This window comes from Macaca thibetana, chromosome 13 (assembly GCF_024542745.1).
Source record: "Macaca thibetana thibetana isolate TM-01 chromosome 13, ASM2454274v1, whole genome shotgun sequence".
In the NCBI taxonomy this organism is placed as follows: Eukaryota; Metazoa; Chordata; class Mammalia; order Primates; family Cercopithecidae; genus Macaca; species Macaca thibetana.
Genome location: NC_065590.1, coordinates 45849567 through 45865518, shown reverse-complemented (window position 1 = coordinate 45865518; position 15952 = coordinate 45849567). Strand labels below are relative to the sequence as shown.

Genomic DNA, 15952 nt, shown 5'->3' with positions numbered 1-15952 from the left:
CAACCTGAAATTAGGCATTAACCTGACCTTCCATAGATACTCGAGAAATAGCTAAGTCCCGAGTGTAGCGAGTTGGTTTCCCAAACTGAAGCTTGTCCTACAGCAAGCTTGCTTGCAGCTGTACTTTTAGTTCAAGATGACAAAAAATAAATGGCAGGTTGACACTGTTCCTTTATTTTACTTAGGGTTTTTAAGGTGTGTATATCTTAAGGTAGTAAAACAAACAGTGGTATATTGCATTCAAAAGCATATTGATGGGCAAATTGGCTGTGTTTTGCTCCACTTCTTCCTGCTGTGGTTTTGCACTTTGGGGTGGAGAGGATTGAGAAGTCTGTGGGGACACATTAATTTTGTAGACTGCTGGTAACACTTCCAGTGAAACAGCATATAATGGATAAGTGTTTCCCCTCGTTCACGGTTTTTCACTACTTTCACCTGAGAAGACTGAAGCAACGTATGTAAACAAATGAAAAGTCATCACAATCAGTTTAATTAAGTGCACAGAATAGCAATCAGTCATGTCAATAAAAATAAAACAATTATTTTTACATCAAGTGTGCTTTATTTCCTCCACAGGTATTCTGTTAAATAAAGCACCATTTATATACTGCCAGGCCACAGCTAAAGAGGATTCTTTACAGAATCAAATTTCTTGTGGTTGTTCCGTATACAAGTAAACTTAATTTTGATAATAAGAACCACAGCGATCGGAGGCAATCTGCCTCTATAAGGTACAAAACTGGCACAGAGGACACCATATTATACACAGTAAAAATGCTGTAAGTTTAAATTACATTGTACAGGGCTAGGGATCCCTGTTCTTCCCAGACAGCCATATTAAATGAAAGCCACTACAGTGAACTCTTAATTACATAAAACATATCCATTATCTGATTGCCCTTTAGGAAGTATACTGAAGATGCAAGTTTTTTTCATCTGGAGTTCTGCCTGACCAAGAATTAAGCCTATAAATCTATCTTGCCATTCAAGCAGAGAGCACTAGACAAACTGAAGCACAAAAACAAATAAGCAAAACTTATACAAACAGCATGGGGGTGAGGGACTTAAAAGTAGACATGCTACACCTAATGTCAAGAAGCAGCTTGGTTTCCTTTGCCAGATATCCTTGTGACCACATGGATTGTAGATTCAATGGTCCTACACAGGGTATCTAAAATGTCATGTTGCTGCATATGACTAAAGAGTCCTCTGGAATGGCCACAACTGAGAGACAAAGCAACCTCGGGGTCCTGGGAGGGCAAAGGTTGGCCATCACAGCTTCTCAAGTCAGCTAAGTCAGACAGAACTGCAGAGATAGAAGTAGAAGGGAACTCAGATTCTTCCTCAGCTAGGGTAGAATCCTTGGAACAGTGGAGGTCTTTAAATTCTTTACAATCGTCATATCTACCATTGCTGGACTGTTCTTCTGTGTGCTGTGACCTGATATTTGACATGTCTTCTGAAAACGAAGATGGAACTTCCATTCGATATTCTTTAACAGAACTATTTTCGGGGGAAGGAAGATCTTGCTCAGTTCCTGGATCAATAATTGAGGAGTCTCTGGTCTCATTGTCAGAAGTGCTCGTTGGGGTCAGGACCTCCCTGGTTTCTGTTTTCATGTCACTGATGCAGCTGTCTACAGTGTGCTCCTCATCACTGCTAACACGCCTTCTTTTAACGGGAGTTGCTCCTTCATCATCTGTGAAAACATACGCCAAAACGGAAACTTCTCTGAAAGTCATTAAGATCACATGGGGGATGTGGGAAGTTAATTTTGTTTCTAGCATTTATATTTAGGAGGTTCAGCTGAACATACAACTATGAAACCAGCTACACCAAGTGTATTACTCCCTCCTCCCACCCTAAAAGTAATGATAGTAGTCCATAAAGCTAACCTTTAGTTTTTCTTTCTTTGGCTTCTTGCTCTTGGAGTGAGTTTCTCTGTTGCAGACAAGTCCTGCATTTGCTTAAAAGCTCTTGCAGAGTTGGAATCAGAGCTGGGTTTAACTGTTTGGGAGTGTGTACTGACAGGAGCAAAGCAAGTGCCCTCAGGTCCTACAAAAACCCAGATAGGAACATTTCAAATTCTAAAGCCAATACTTTGATGCAGTTGTTTATAGTTAATTGCAGATGTTTATTTTCCCAGGAATCCATTCTTTCCTAAGAATACTCTGGTTTCTCTGGGATTCTTAGAAGAATGATAAAACCAGAAAGCCAGTGTTAGGATACTACAGCATTTCATTAGTTTTTTGTTGTTGTTGTTTTGAGGTAGTGTTCTTGTTCTATGGCAAGGCTGGAGTGCAGTGGTGTAATAGCTCGCTGCAACTTCCACCTCCGGGTTCAAGCGATTCTCCTCCCTCAGCCTCCTGAGTAGCTGGGACTACAGGCGCCCGCCACCACGCCTGGCTTAATTTTTTGTATTTTAGTAGAGACGGGGTTTCACCATGTTGGCCAGGATGGTCTCAATCTTCTGACCTCCTTATCTACTGGCCTCGGCGTCCCAAAATGCTGGGATTGCAGGCATGAGCCACTGCCCGGCCTCATTAGTTCTTAAAGTCACTAATAGCATTATTTTATGCCCACAAACAAGTAAGTCAGACCAAAGACAAATCGTGTTTTCTGAAAATGGAAAAGGAAATATAAGAATTTCAAAAACAAACCTTGAAATCATAGTTTCTCAAGTTAAATCCTGATGTCACAAATAGTAAGGTCTTCCTTACTGAGCTCTGTCATCTGTTCTGGCTTTTATGCTATTGTGATTCGGGAGGCTGCTGCTCAACATTCTAGCCTATTTCCAGGGTGTTCCATTATTCTAGGACATGGCTGTCATGGGAGTCTGCACAAGGCAACTAATGCTCTAGATTTAACTGCCTTTTTAAATCAGTAGATCATTGTTTCAGTTACTTCGGAGCCATAGGCAGTAACAGAAACATCACAAGTAATGTTTCCAAAAATATACTCAAGTAGAGAGAAGACCACTAAGACGTTCCCTTTATTACCCTTAGCATTTAATGATACCAGCTTGTAGCTTCCAAGGTGATGGAGTGTGCTGTGTACATACAAGGCATCGTGAACGCGTAATTAAAGTTTGTTTTTTGTCGTACGTGGCTTAGAGTTCGAATCAGTAAGTTAAAGTTATGAGAGCAAAATACGAAGGCCACATAGTTAACTGAAGGGCAGTTTAGAAGTGTGTGCCGCCTCCTCCTCTGCATAGTTCTTACCCCATTTAAAGAAGCACTTGCTTTGGAAATTTCAACTCGGTTGGAGAAATCAGACTGTAGGTTCTGATACTGACTTATCAAGTTTGTAATAAGAGTGCTGATCAAATTGGCACAGTTTGCTTCAGAAAACACTTGACTTTGAACCTGAAAAAGAAGATTTAAAAAAATCTCCAAAAGACCAGCATAATGAAAACACAAGCTTAACTAATTGGAAATGATACACTGAGTTTCCAGAGTACTACATACCTTTAGAAGGAAATGTGTCATGAACGTGTAGACAATGTTGTTGTTTAAAAAAGTTCTTTCATCCATTAGGATACATTTAATATATTCTGCGAAAACAGGATCTTCACACAAAAGCTTGACGCAATTTTTTGACATAGCAGACTAAAGTGGGGAGAAGAAGCACTTATGGTTGAGCACAGAAATAACTGGGGCTTAAACACTTGTGTATGACGGAATCTGAAGCCATTGAAAATCCTACTTGAAAAGCCATGTCTAACTTGCCTATTGAATTTTTAGTTAACAGCAACTTTTTCATACAGTAAAATGTTACTAATTTGGACTATGGGAGTGCTGGGGGAAAGACACTGATGCCAAAACTGAACAAATGTTGTAAAAGAAATGCAGGTTTATTATCCAGCACTGAGAGAGTGAACAAGGACTGGAAAAATAAACCTAACAAAGAATAGGATGTGAATGTTTTCAAGGGCCAAATTAATGTATTTATAGGTAACCAGACCGTATGTTGTGAAGACACATTTTAAGAATCAAAATCAATTCTCCAAAATGTTTTAAACTACTGTATATTCTCATTAGCAACAGTAATTTTGTAAATACCTTTCCCCCCCATAAACACTACAAAGATAAACAATAAGCCTTCTTTCCTAATTATCTCACACAGAATCAGTGGTCCCAATATATGGAAATTTTACTAAAATTTGGTTTTCCTGTTTTCAAATAGTCATGGCTCTTAAACACAAGTAGTATGTCTTTAAGCAGATATACTCCGTAGATTTAAATGTGTATTTTAATAATAGATCATTTATTTATATGGAAAAAATCAATTTTTTTTAAATAGGACAAAATTTAGATAATATGTATATATGCATATGTGTATATTTTATTAGAGTAAGCAGCTGTTGTAAGTAAATTACTCAAGGTCAGTCAAGAAATTAGGATTCAAGTAGGACCAAGACCCAGGTCTTGAGATCCTTAACACTAAGAAAAATCTGCCTTGTTCTACCAGTCACAACCTCTGCCTATGTTTCTTGCTCAGGATGGCTGCTTCTGTAAGACTGGAAGCTTTGGAGGCCTTATATGGTTCAGCTTTGTTTTAAGGGAAATTCGGGGGCACAGGGAGTTCTGTCTGTGAAAGAAGTCAAGTGAAGGGAGTCCTGCGGTGCAGAAGTAGAGAAGGCAATAGGGAGCAATAGGTAGTGGGAGAGTACAGAAATCAAGACACTACCCAAATCAGGAAGAATGAAAAAGAGCAGCAGTAGCAGTGGAAAGGGAAAATGAGATCTCCAACTGACTGAACAGAACAGTCAGCTCAAAAATCAACTGATAAACTCATTTTCTGAATGCCTACTATATGCTAAGTCAAGGGAGCTAAGATCAATGTATACTAGCCTCTGAAAGATTTCTACTGTAGAGAACAAAGTGGCATTTCTTCAGGGAATGGAGATGACTCTGATAAGGTCTCTACACTTGAGCTCTGTTTGGGAAAAGTAGAGAAACAACCAATATGGTATGGGATGACAAACATGTAGGAGAATACAGAGCACACTACAGCCTGGTAGGAGGCTGAACCAGACTCAAAATACTTCAGAAAGCATGATGTGGGTCAAAGTTGGACCTAAGGAAGGTGAATAAATTCATCTCTTCCAATGGGGTAGAGCAGATGCAACCAGGCAGGACAATCACCAGTTTTTTCAGGGACTGACTGAAGGGAGTGGGGATCCTTTATGCCTGATCTAGGGAATGAGCCAAACCTTAGTACCTCCTTCTCTTCCCAATTCTCCCTTTATAACTTAAGCATTATTTATTATCATCAGGTTCTTTCTCCTCTTCCCAATTCTCCCTTTGTAACTTAACAAGCTTTATTTATGCAGCCACTTAATTTTAAGGAGTTGGCTCTTAGACACTTAAGGTAGGAACGGTAATCTTTCTTGTTTTCAAGGAGTTTTTTTTTTTTTTTTTTTTTTTTTTTTTTTTGGAGACGGAGTCTGGCTCTGTCGCCCGGGCTGGAGTGCAGTGGCCGGATCTCAGCTCACTGCAAGCTCCGCCCCTCGGGTTTACGCCATTCTCCTGCCTCAGCCTCCCGAGTAGCTGGGACTACAGGCGCCCGCCGCCTCGCCCGGCTAGTTTTTTTGTATTTTTTTTAGTAGAGACGGGGTTTCACCGTGTTCGCCAGGATGGTCTCGATCTCCTGACCCCGTGATCTGCCCGTCTCGGCCTCCCAAAGTGCTGGGATTACAGGCTTGAGCCACCGCGCCCGGCCAAGGAGATTGTTTTAAGAAAACAAGCGCATCAGACCCTTGAAAAACTACAGATCATGAAAAGCTAAAGGACAGACTGCTGATAGGGTTTCCGCTAGAGGTTTTGGAATGGTGGGAAAGAGGAAGAGACAGGGAAGTGAAGGAGAAGAAGTGGCATGTGCCTTTTTCCCCCACTGTCTCCCTGTTTTGGATTTCCCCCCACAACTGTTGATATACATCTATAAATGAGAAATTCAATTATAACCAGCTTATTTAAAATATCCTCTATGATACAAATACAAGTTAAAAAAAAATCAAACGGAACCTAGATGCCCAATATGTAATAGTATTTTCATTCATTCATATTTTACCTATCAAGATTCTAAAACATCCCCACTTTTCAGCAAGTCTTCAATCCATTGTTCCTAAAATTATTGACCACTTGGTCAGATGAGATTAAAGACCAATCATCTAAAACTCATTTTCTTTACCTGAGTCTGGCATAGCTCAGTCCAAAGTTTGGGGAACAGTGCAAGATGAAGTGGCAAACCTTCATAGGCAACTAGGACACCTAATATTTGAAAAGAAATCAGAATAGGTTATAAATTATACTACTGAGATACTCTGCAGGTACAATATTACAGCTATTTCTAGTCATAACTTTGCATATTTTCTACATTTTAAAGAAAGTATGTAAAGGGGAAAAATTCATTCCAATGTTTAGTGAAATATCTTAGAATGTGGTACTTGCATTTATTTATATCTTATACCTCATTCCTGAAGGATATGGGACTTAAATCAACTCTTCTTTTTGAGTATTAGAACTTTATCTGGGAAAAAAAAAGTTACTGAAGTGGCTCCAAATCTTTCTTGGATTAAGGTACCACTCTGCCTATTAGAAAATTTTCATAGAATGGCTAGACTTCAGGAGGGAGGAGGGGAGAGGTGAAGAAAAAAAAAAAAAAAAGATGTGGAGAATTAAACGTATCTTTCCTCTTTTACCTTCTTTTCTTCAAAGATAGAATGACCCTTTGTGGTACATTTAAGTCAACGCTGCCCTGAGCACCAGTTTCTTGGCTTGTTCCCAGGATCTTCTGAGTGGACCGCATCTGGCACTATGTCAGAGAGTGCTATTTGGAACCTCTATGAATTTACCTCTCCACTTCTTGACTATTCCAGATGTAAAATATGTCACTAAGAGATGTGTGCCCCTATCCTCTGTCATCCTATCTCTCAAAGTATAGAAGCTTCATTACCACAGTCTTAAATGAATTTCTCATCTTCCACATCCCCCAGGGTCCCCAGGGCAAGTACAGTCATGGAAAAGAAGAAATATAACACAGACCATCCTCCTCCAGTTAAGACTATAAGTTAGACCAGGAGTCAGCAAACTTGTTCTGGGAAGGGCCAAATAGTATGTGAGGCTTTGTGGCCATGCTCTGTTACCACAGCTCAACCCTGCTGAGGCAGTGTGAAGGCAGCCTTAGATAAGAGTAAGGAAATGGGTGTGGCTGTCTTTCAGTAAAACTTTACGAACACTGAAATTGGAATCATAATTTTTATATATCAGAAAATATAATTCTGTATTTTTAAAAAATTTAAAAATACGAAAACTATTCTTAGCTAGCAGGTAGCCATGGTTATACAAAAACAGGTAGCACGTGGGTTGTAATTTGCCAAACCCTGGGTTAGACCAAGGACTTGAGAACATCTTACACAGGTAAGTCAGGTCACTCACTCAGCCTTACCAAGGATGCCTAAGATCCCTTCCACAGGTAAGCCAATTTATTTTCCTGTCAAGATGAGTCCCTTTGGATGCAAGACACAAGGAAATGCTACTTCCCCTTTATCCTAACCTAATCTGGTTGGTGTTTGGCAGCATATACCCACCATAGTATCACAATACACGTAAGTACACAAGGACATGTCATCACATCTGTGGCTACAGGGAAGAGAGTTCCTACGTTCCCATGTTTCTGTATCCTAATTACTCATCAAAGTAGAGGAGGGGTTAGCAAACTATGGCCCTCAGGCCAAATCTGACCCATACCCTGTTTTTATATGGACTTGTGAGCTAAGAATGGCTTTTTCTTTGAGACAGTGTCTTCACTCTTTTGCCCAGGTTGGAGGGCAGTGGCGTGATCACAGATCAGGCGCAGCCTCGAACTCCTGTGCTCAAGTGATCCTCACACCTTAGCCTCCGTAATAGCTAAGACTACAAGCCCGCACAATTTTCTAAAAAAAATGTTTTGGGGTCAGGCACCGTGGCTCACGCCTGTAATCCCAGCACTTTGGGAGGCCGAGGTGGGTGGATCACCTGAGGTCAGGAGTTCGTGACCAGCCTGACCAACATGGAGAAACCCTATCTCTACTAAAAATACAAAATTAGCGGGGCATGGTGGCGCATCCCAGTAATCCCAGCTACTCGGGAGGCTGAGGCAGGAGAACTGCTTGAACCTTGGAGGTTGGAGGTTGTGGTGAGCCAAGATCATGCCATTGCACTCCACCCTGGGCAACAAGAGTGAAACTCTGTCTCAAAAAAAAAAAAAAAAAAACCAAAAAACTTTTGGGCCAGGAATGGTGACTCACACTGGTAATCCCGGCACTTTGGGAGGCCGAGGCAGGAGAATAATGAAACCCTGTCTCTACTAAAAATACAAAAATTCGCTGGGTATGGTGGCACACACCTGTAATCCCAGCTATTCAGGAGGCTGAGGCAGAAGAATTGCTTGAACCCAGAAGGCAGAGGTTGCAGTGAGCCGAGATTGCGCAACTGCACTCCAGCCTGGGTGACAGAGCAAACTCTCTCAAAAAGTTTTACAGAAATGGGGTCTTGCCATGTTGCCCAGGCCAGTCTCAAACTCCTGGCATAACTGATCCTCTTGCACTGGACTTTGAAAGTGCTGGGAGAGGCCGGGCGCAGTGGCTCAAGCCTGTAATCCCAGCACTTTGGGAGGCCGGGACGGGCGGATTATGAGGTCAGGAGATCGAGACCATCCTGGCTAACACGGTGAAACCCCGTCTCTACTGAAAAAAAAAAAAAAAAAAAAAAAAAAACCAAAAAACTAGCTGGGCGTGGTGGCGGGCGCCTGTAGTCCCAGTTACTTGGGAGGCTGAGGCAGGAGAATGGCGTAAACCCGGGAGGCAGAGCTTGCACTGAGCTGAGATCCGGCCACTGCACTCCAGCCTGGGTAACAGAGCGAGACTCCGTCTCAAAAAAAAAAAAGAAAGTGCTGGGAGTACAGGTGGGGGCCATCATGTCTGGCTGGCTTTTATATTTTTAAAGGTTAAAAAAAAAAAAATCAGCCAGGTTGGGCACGGTGGCTCACACCTGTAATCCCAGCACTTTGGGAGGCCAAGACAGGTGGATCATGAGGTCAGGAGTTCGAGACCAGCCTGACCAACATGGTGAAACCCTGTCTCTACTAAAAATACAAAAATTAGCCAGGCGTGGTGGCATGTGCCTATAATCCCAGCTATTCACGAGGCTGAGGCAGGAAAATCACTTGAACCTGGGAGACAGAAGTTGCAGTGAGACGAGATTGTGCCATTGCACTCCAGCCTGGGCAACAGAGCAAGACTGTCTCAAACAAAACAAAAATAATTAGCCAAACAAAAAATAGTATGTGACAGAGACCTTGTGGCCTGTGTAAGTCTAAAATATTTCGTGTCTACTCTTTGCAAAGAGTCTGCTAACCTGCTAACCTCTGAACTAGAGACTGCTTTGACATTAACCCTCTTATGAGCAAGCAGACTGTATACTGTAATTTCTCTAGTCATTTCTCCCCTATTATCCCCCCAAAGTAAAATAATCTTCAATTTTTTTTTTCTTTTTTTGAGACAAGGTCTGGCTCTTATCACCCAGGCTGGAGGACAACTGGCACGATCTTGGCTCACCGCAACCTTGCCTCCTGGGCTCAAGCCATCCTCCCAGCTCAGCCTCCTGAGTAGCTGGGACTACAGGTGTGCACCACCATACATGGTTAATTTTTGTATTTTTTGTAGACATGAGGTTTCACCATGTTGCCCAGGCTGATCTTCAATTCGTGAGCTCAAGTGATCGCTTGCCTTGGCCTCCCAAAGTGCTGGGATTATGGGTATGAGCCACTGCACCCAGTCCTAAACAATTTTTCTTTTTTTTTTTTTAAGGCAGTCTCACTCTGTTGCCCAAGGCATGTTGCAGTGGCATCATCTTGGCTCACTGCAGCCTCGACCTTCCCAGGCTCAGCTGATTCTCCCACCTCAGCCTCTCGAGTAGCTGGGACTACTGGTGTGTGCCTCCAACGCCCAGCTTATTTTTCTATTTTTTGTAGAGACAGGGTTCTGCCATGTTGCCCAGTCTGCTCTTGAACTCCTAGGCTCAAGTGATCCGGCTGCCTCAGTTTTACAGAGTGCTGGGATTGCAGGTGTGAGTCATCACATGCAGCTAAATATAAAAGCAATCTCTATACCTATTTTCCACAACTACCAAAAAGCCAGCACTACCACGACAAACAAAAAATACCATGGAGGCCTTTTATGATCTCTAATCACTTTGAAGTGGCATTCTGTTATAAGTATCTCTGTTTTACAAGTAAAGATGGAAATAGGCCAGGCATGGTGGCTCACGCCTATAATCCCCAGACTTTGGGAGGCCAAGGTTGGCGGATCACTTGAAGTTAGGAATTCGAGACCAGCCTGGCCAACATAGTGAAACCCCGACTCTATCTAAAAAAAAAAAAAAAAAAAAAAAAAATTAGTTGGGCATGTAATCCCAGCTACTCAGGAGGCAGAGGCAGGAGAAATCACTTGAACCCTGGAGGCAGAGGTTGCAGTGAGCCGAGATCGTGCCACTGTACTCCAGCCTGGGGGACAGAGCGAGACTTTGTCTCAAAACAACAACAACAACAATTAAAGAAGGAAATAAACATTTTCTAGGTATGTCAGATCATTACATTAAATTTTCTCATCAATTTTGAGAGCCTTTTTTTAATCCTAATTTTGCACTTCTTTTGGATGAGGAAATTAGGCAGGCTCAGAGATTATATAATCCTCTCAAATTCATTCCAAAGTCAGTATTGATATAGTTCAGACTGTAGTCACCCCAGATTTATCTGATTCTAAAGCCCATAAGCTTTTCAACGTTTTCCGCAACTTCAGTCCATTTGTTAGCATTTTCATGATTTTCTTCACATCTGCCATCACCTATACTATTTAGTTAATACTTTCTCTCTTTTGAGACAGGATTTTGCTTTGTTGCCCAGACTGTAGTTCAGTGGTCCAATCATAGCTCATTGTAACCTTGAACTCCTGGGCTCAAGTAATCCTCCTGCCTCAGCCTCCTGAGTAGCTATGACTACAGGTGCATGCCACCAAGCCTGCCTTTTTTTTTTTTTTGTAGCAACTGCTGTTGCCCGGTCTGGTCTCCAATCCCTGGCTCAAGCAGTCCTCTGGCCTTGGCCTCCCAAAGTGTTAAGATTACAGGACTGAATCATCACACCTGTCTACTTAATGCTTTTCTTTATATTCACTTACAGAGGCTAATACTACCTAAGCCTTATTTTAGGCAATATAACATCTGGGAAATCGTCAATTTGATGTACTAGTTTGTAACACAGTAAGAACCATATGTACTTACTAATATAAAAATTATTTCCCCTAGACTCTCTTGAACAGTTCAGTCAGGAAAACGCTATACCACCACCCATGGTGAGCTAAAGACACCTTTCTCAGAGTCCTACCTGTTTCCTCTCAAAACTGCAACACCTTTGGAAGTCCACCCCTTCAGCAACTGAGTTTCAGTTTCTTTCTAGCATCTTTGCAAAGCACTGGGGTTAAGGAGCCCCTTGGTTCAGTGGCTCAAGTTAAAGGCCAATGCCCTCCTATTCCATGCATGCCTCCTCCAATACCTTATGGAGTGTCTCACTAACGGGATGCAAAGCACAGGAAGATGCAATCACCAAAGTTCTCAGGCACACATCTAAGCTTTGCCTCTGTAAACAGGATGGGCACATCTAAAATATCTTGGCTTCTGTACCACTTTCTTCACCCTGTGACTTCAGGTATCCTCAACAAGGTCTGTAACCTGTCCCATCCCCACGCGTGAAGGAATATACAAAACAAAAAACTGTTTCAAGTGTACCCTTTCCTCATTAGTAACAGCGTATACTGTAGAAGCTACTGGATGTGTCACTAAAAAAAAAAAAAAAAAATCTTTTAAAAACTAGCTGGGTACGGTGGCTCACACCTGTAATCCCAGCACTTTGGGAGGCTGAGATGGGCGGATCACCTGAGGTCAGGAGTTCCAGACCAGCCTGGCCAACATGGCAAAACTCCATCTCTACTAAAAAATACAAAAATTAGCTGAGCATGGTGGCGTGTGCCTATAATCCCAGCTACTTGGAAGGCTGAGATGGGAGAATCACTTGAGCCCGGGGGGCAGAGGTCACAGTAAGCAGAGATTATGCCACTGCACTCCAGCCGGGGCAAGAGAGTGAGATCCTGTCTCAAAACAAACAAAAACTGCTTTTGTAGGTAAAATGGTATTTTGAATTATTTGTACTTCTATGATTGCTGTAAGGATGAAATATTTCATATGTATCATATATATATATATAAAAACAATCTGAATTGTGTCATGATTCTCTGTCTAGTTTTCTATAGGAGTGTTTAATCCCATCCAAGCATTATCCAGGGGAAGTGGTGGCTTTAGCCACTGGATGAAAGCCCATGACTAATGCTCTACTGTGAGTGATTCATTAAGATACTGTAAGGATATGAGACAACTGATTTGTCCAGTTCCCCTTGTTCTGACTTCACACCCACTAATCAACCTAGTGTTACCTGTCTGGCTTCCCACGGAGGTTACTGAAAAAGACTGATGGCCCTATGATGAAATATACAAATCCTGTGCCAGTTCTTCCTTTCTATAAACTGGTAACCAACTTTGGGATTATAAATATGTCTCTTGAATGTAATTACTGTGTATTAGCCTGGCATAAACGGATTTACTCTTGGTGAGCTGGTAAAAAGTTGGCTTCTGATCTGCACTGGATGCCTGGCACTGGTCTGGTCTGAAGTATATTTACCCTAGGAAGGCTTTTGGGAAACAGCTAACCAGGCATTTCCCCAGTCAACACCATCATGATATCACAAAGAAATGAAGTGTGTATCAGTTGTGAGTTCCATACTTGGAATTTTTATATGTTTACTTTTTGTAATTATACATTTTAATTCCACAGATTTGGAAATTTTTGGATTTTCTAGGTATATAATAATGTTACTTGCACATCAATTTGCTTACTTTCACTTACTAATGTATCAAGAAAATTTTTAAAAATGTTAACTAAAGGTGATAAAGAGATCCTTGTTTTGTCGTTAAAATTATTTAAAGAGTGATGAACACTAGGGATTTATAGTCCATTGTTGATTTCACATGTGAACTATGGTACCTAAAAAAATGGTATCATTCCAGAATTTGCAGTACCAGTTTTCTTTTTATTCCTTTTTTTGGGGGCTAGGGGAAATGGAGTCTCACTCTGTTGCTCAGGCTGCAGTGCAGTGGCGCCATCTCAGCTCACTGCAACCTCTGCCTCCCAGGTTCAAGTGATTCTCTTGCCTCAGCCTCCCAAGTAGCTGGGACTATAGGTGGTGCACATCACCACGCCCAGCTAGATTTTTGTATTTTTAGTAGAGACAGGGTTTCACCATGTTGGCCAGGATGGTCTCAATCTCTTGACCTCGTGATCCGCCTGCCTCAGCCTCCCAAAGTGCTTGGATTACAGGCGTGAGCCACCGTGCCCGGCTGGCAGTACCAGTTTTCCATAATATTAAAATAACTTATTAAAATTACAAAACCAATGCATAATCATTACAATTAATCTTAAACCTTACAGATATATTTAACCTGGAAAATGAAGGCATTTTATAATTTCATCATTATAGAGTAAAATTCCTCTTTTTCTGTACATGTACTAAGCGATTTTCCCCTTGTTTATAAAAATGTTTATATTCTGTATATTGTTTTTACTTTTTTATGTAATTCAGTGAACACTCCTATCTTGTTTTCGTGTCTCAATATAGGTGAACTACGGTTTACTTAACCAAGCTCCTACTGATAGACATTTGGGTTGTTTCCAGTTTTACTCATTACAACCAAAGTGAAAATAAATATCCTCTGTATATTGCTGTATACTTTTATGAGTAGAATATGGTAGATTCCTGGACACGGTAGTGCTGGGTCAAACATGAACATTCTAAATTTTAATTAATCAGGCCAAATTGCCTCCCAAATGGACTCTTGACTAGCACTCCATTGTGAGATCTCTTCTTTTCTGAAACCATACGGGTATCATCTGAGCTTCACCTTATCTCATATATATATATATATATTAAAGAGAAATAAATACGCTGGGTGCAGTGGCTCATGCCTATAATCCCAGCACTTTGGGAGGCAGAGGCAGGTGGATCACAAGGTCAGGAGTTCAAGACCAGCCTGGCTAATATGGTGAAACCCCATCTCTAATAAAAATACAAAAATTAGCCAGGCGTGGTGGCAGGCACCTGTAGTCCCAGCTACTTGGGAGGCTGAGGCAGGAGAATTGCTTGAACCTGGGAGGTGGAGGTTGCCGTGAGCCGAGGTCATGCCACTGCACTTCAGCCTGGGCGACAGAGTGACACTGTCTCAAACTGTTTGCTTCATTAGTAAGTCTGGGCAACTGCTCATGTGGTTACCAAACACTTTTTTGTGTGTAAACAGCCTATTCATGTCCTTTGCTGATTTTACTTAACATTCTTCACTATCTTAGCAAATCCTAAAAATTCTTTATATATTGGCAGTATTGGCTGTTTATCTATTAAGTATGCAAACATTTTCGCAATTAGCTGTTTGTGTTTTAATTCAGTTTATGGCATTTTCACCATGTAGTATTTTCAATTTTTATGTAGTCAAAACTTTCAACTTCTTATTTTATTGTTTCTAGGTTTTGTGTCCTATGTAGCATGGTCTTTCAGATCTCATGGTGGTATTCATGTGATGTTACGTTTTCCTTTAATATTTCAATGATTTTTTTCACAATTAAGTCCTTTTTTTTTTGAGATGGAGTTTCACTCTTGTCGCCCAAACTGGAGTGCAATGGTGTTGATCTTGGCTCACTGCAACCTCTACCTCCTGGGTTCAAGCGATTCTCCTGCCTCAGCCTCCTGAGTAGCTGGGATCGCAAGTGCTCGTCACCACACCCAGCTAACTTTTTTTATTTTTAGTAGAGACAGGGTTTCACCATGTAGGCTAGGCTGGTCTCCTAGGCAGAACTCCTGACTTCAGGTGATCCACCCACCTCGGCCTCCCAAAGTGCTGGGATTATAGGCGCGAGCCACCGTGCCCTGCCCACAATTAAGTCTTTAACCCTTCTATTAATTTTGGTCTAAAGAGTAACGTATTAAAGACTTGCCGCATAGAGAGCTAGCCAGTTATGTCAGTACCACCTCTATCCCACCAAATTGAGATGTCATCTTTATCATCTACCAAATCCTTGTGTATCTTTATGTTTGTTGAGGCTGTTTACCCACTGTTTTGCCTATGTATTTCTGAACCTATACTACATGGTTTTAATCATTATAGCTTACTGTTGTGAAAGAAAGGAAAAAAAAATCTATATTTGAAAAAAGGACAAAAATTAAAAATGGTGGGGACAGGTCTGTGATATCTTCATATTTATCTTTCTGATATTTTGAACTGTGGACTATGTATTAAATTCTAAAAAATAAAAACTATCGTAACTTTAATAACTATTTTACAAATCAGTAGTGCCAGTCCCTCTTACCATCGCTTTTATAGCGTTTTTTTAGGCTAAACCCTGGTGTGTGTGTGTGTGGGTGTGGTTGGGGGCAGAGAGAGAGGGTCTTGCTCTGTTGCCCTGGCTGGAATATAGTGGTGTGATCACAGCTCACTGCAGCTTTGACTTCCTGGGCTAAAGTGATCCTTCCACCTCAGCCTCCCGAGTAGCTGGGACCAGAGGTGTGTGACACCATGTGTGGCTAATTAAAAAAATTTTTTTTTGTAGAGAAGGGGTCTCCCCATGTTGCCCAGGCTTCTGTTATTTTTAAGTATCAAAATACTGTGGTTGCCGACACTGTTTTTTCAGACGGCAGTTGGCAGCTTTGTTCACCCTTCCTGAGTTCTCTTTCCCTTTCTTTCTGTCTCCTCCAACCCCATCCCTCACCATCCTCACTTCAAAAACACTCCAACCCTCTTGCTTATTATTTAGTACCTGC

At 41.4% G+C, this 15952-nt stretch overlaps 2 protein-coding genes across 8 annotated transcripts in view; one reads left to right on the top strand and one right to left on the bottom strand.

The window, feature by feature from the left end:
* Nucleotides 1-467: 467 nt before the first annotated feature.
* The window catches only part of USP34 (ubiquitin specific peptidase 34), a 287921-nt gene continuing 272436 nt past the window's right edge, over nt 468-15952 (bottom strand). For all 6 annotated transcript variants that reach the window (XM_050753419.1, XM_050753418.1, XM_050753421.1 and 3 more), the window contains 5 exons: nt 6193-6272; nt 3468-3608; nt 3222-3365; nt 1896-2055; nt 468-1699 (listed from right to left, as the gene is read on the bottom strand). In XM_050753419.1, the coding sequence (XP_050609376.1) occupies nt 1092-1699; nt 1896-2055; nt 3222-3365; nt 3468-3608; nt 6193-6272 (1133 nt within the window). In that variant the 3' untranslated portion in view covers nt 468-1091. The remainder of the gene's footprint in view (nt 1700-1895; nt 2056-3221; nt 3366-3467; nt 3609-6192; nt 6273-15952) is intronic.
* The window catches only part of COMMD1 (copper metabolism domain containing 1), a 960866-nt gene continuing 957023 nt past the window's right edge, over nt 12110-15952 (top strand). The window contains exon 1 of one of the 2 annotated variants that reach the window (XM_050753532.1): nt 12110-12119. The gene's annotated coding sequence lies outside the window, so the exon portion shown is untranslated. Of the gene's footprint in view, nt 12120-15562; nt 15567-15952 lie in introns of those variants that run through there. The other variant, XM_050753531.1, reaches the window with a different exon arrangement.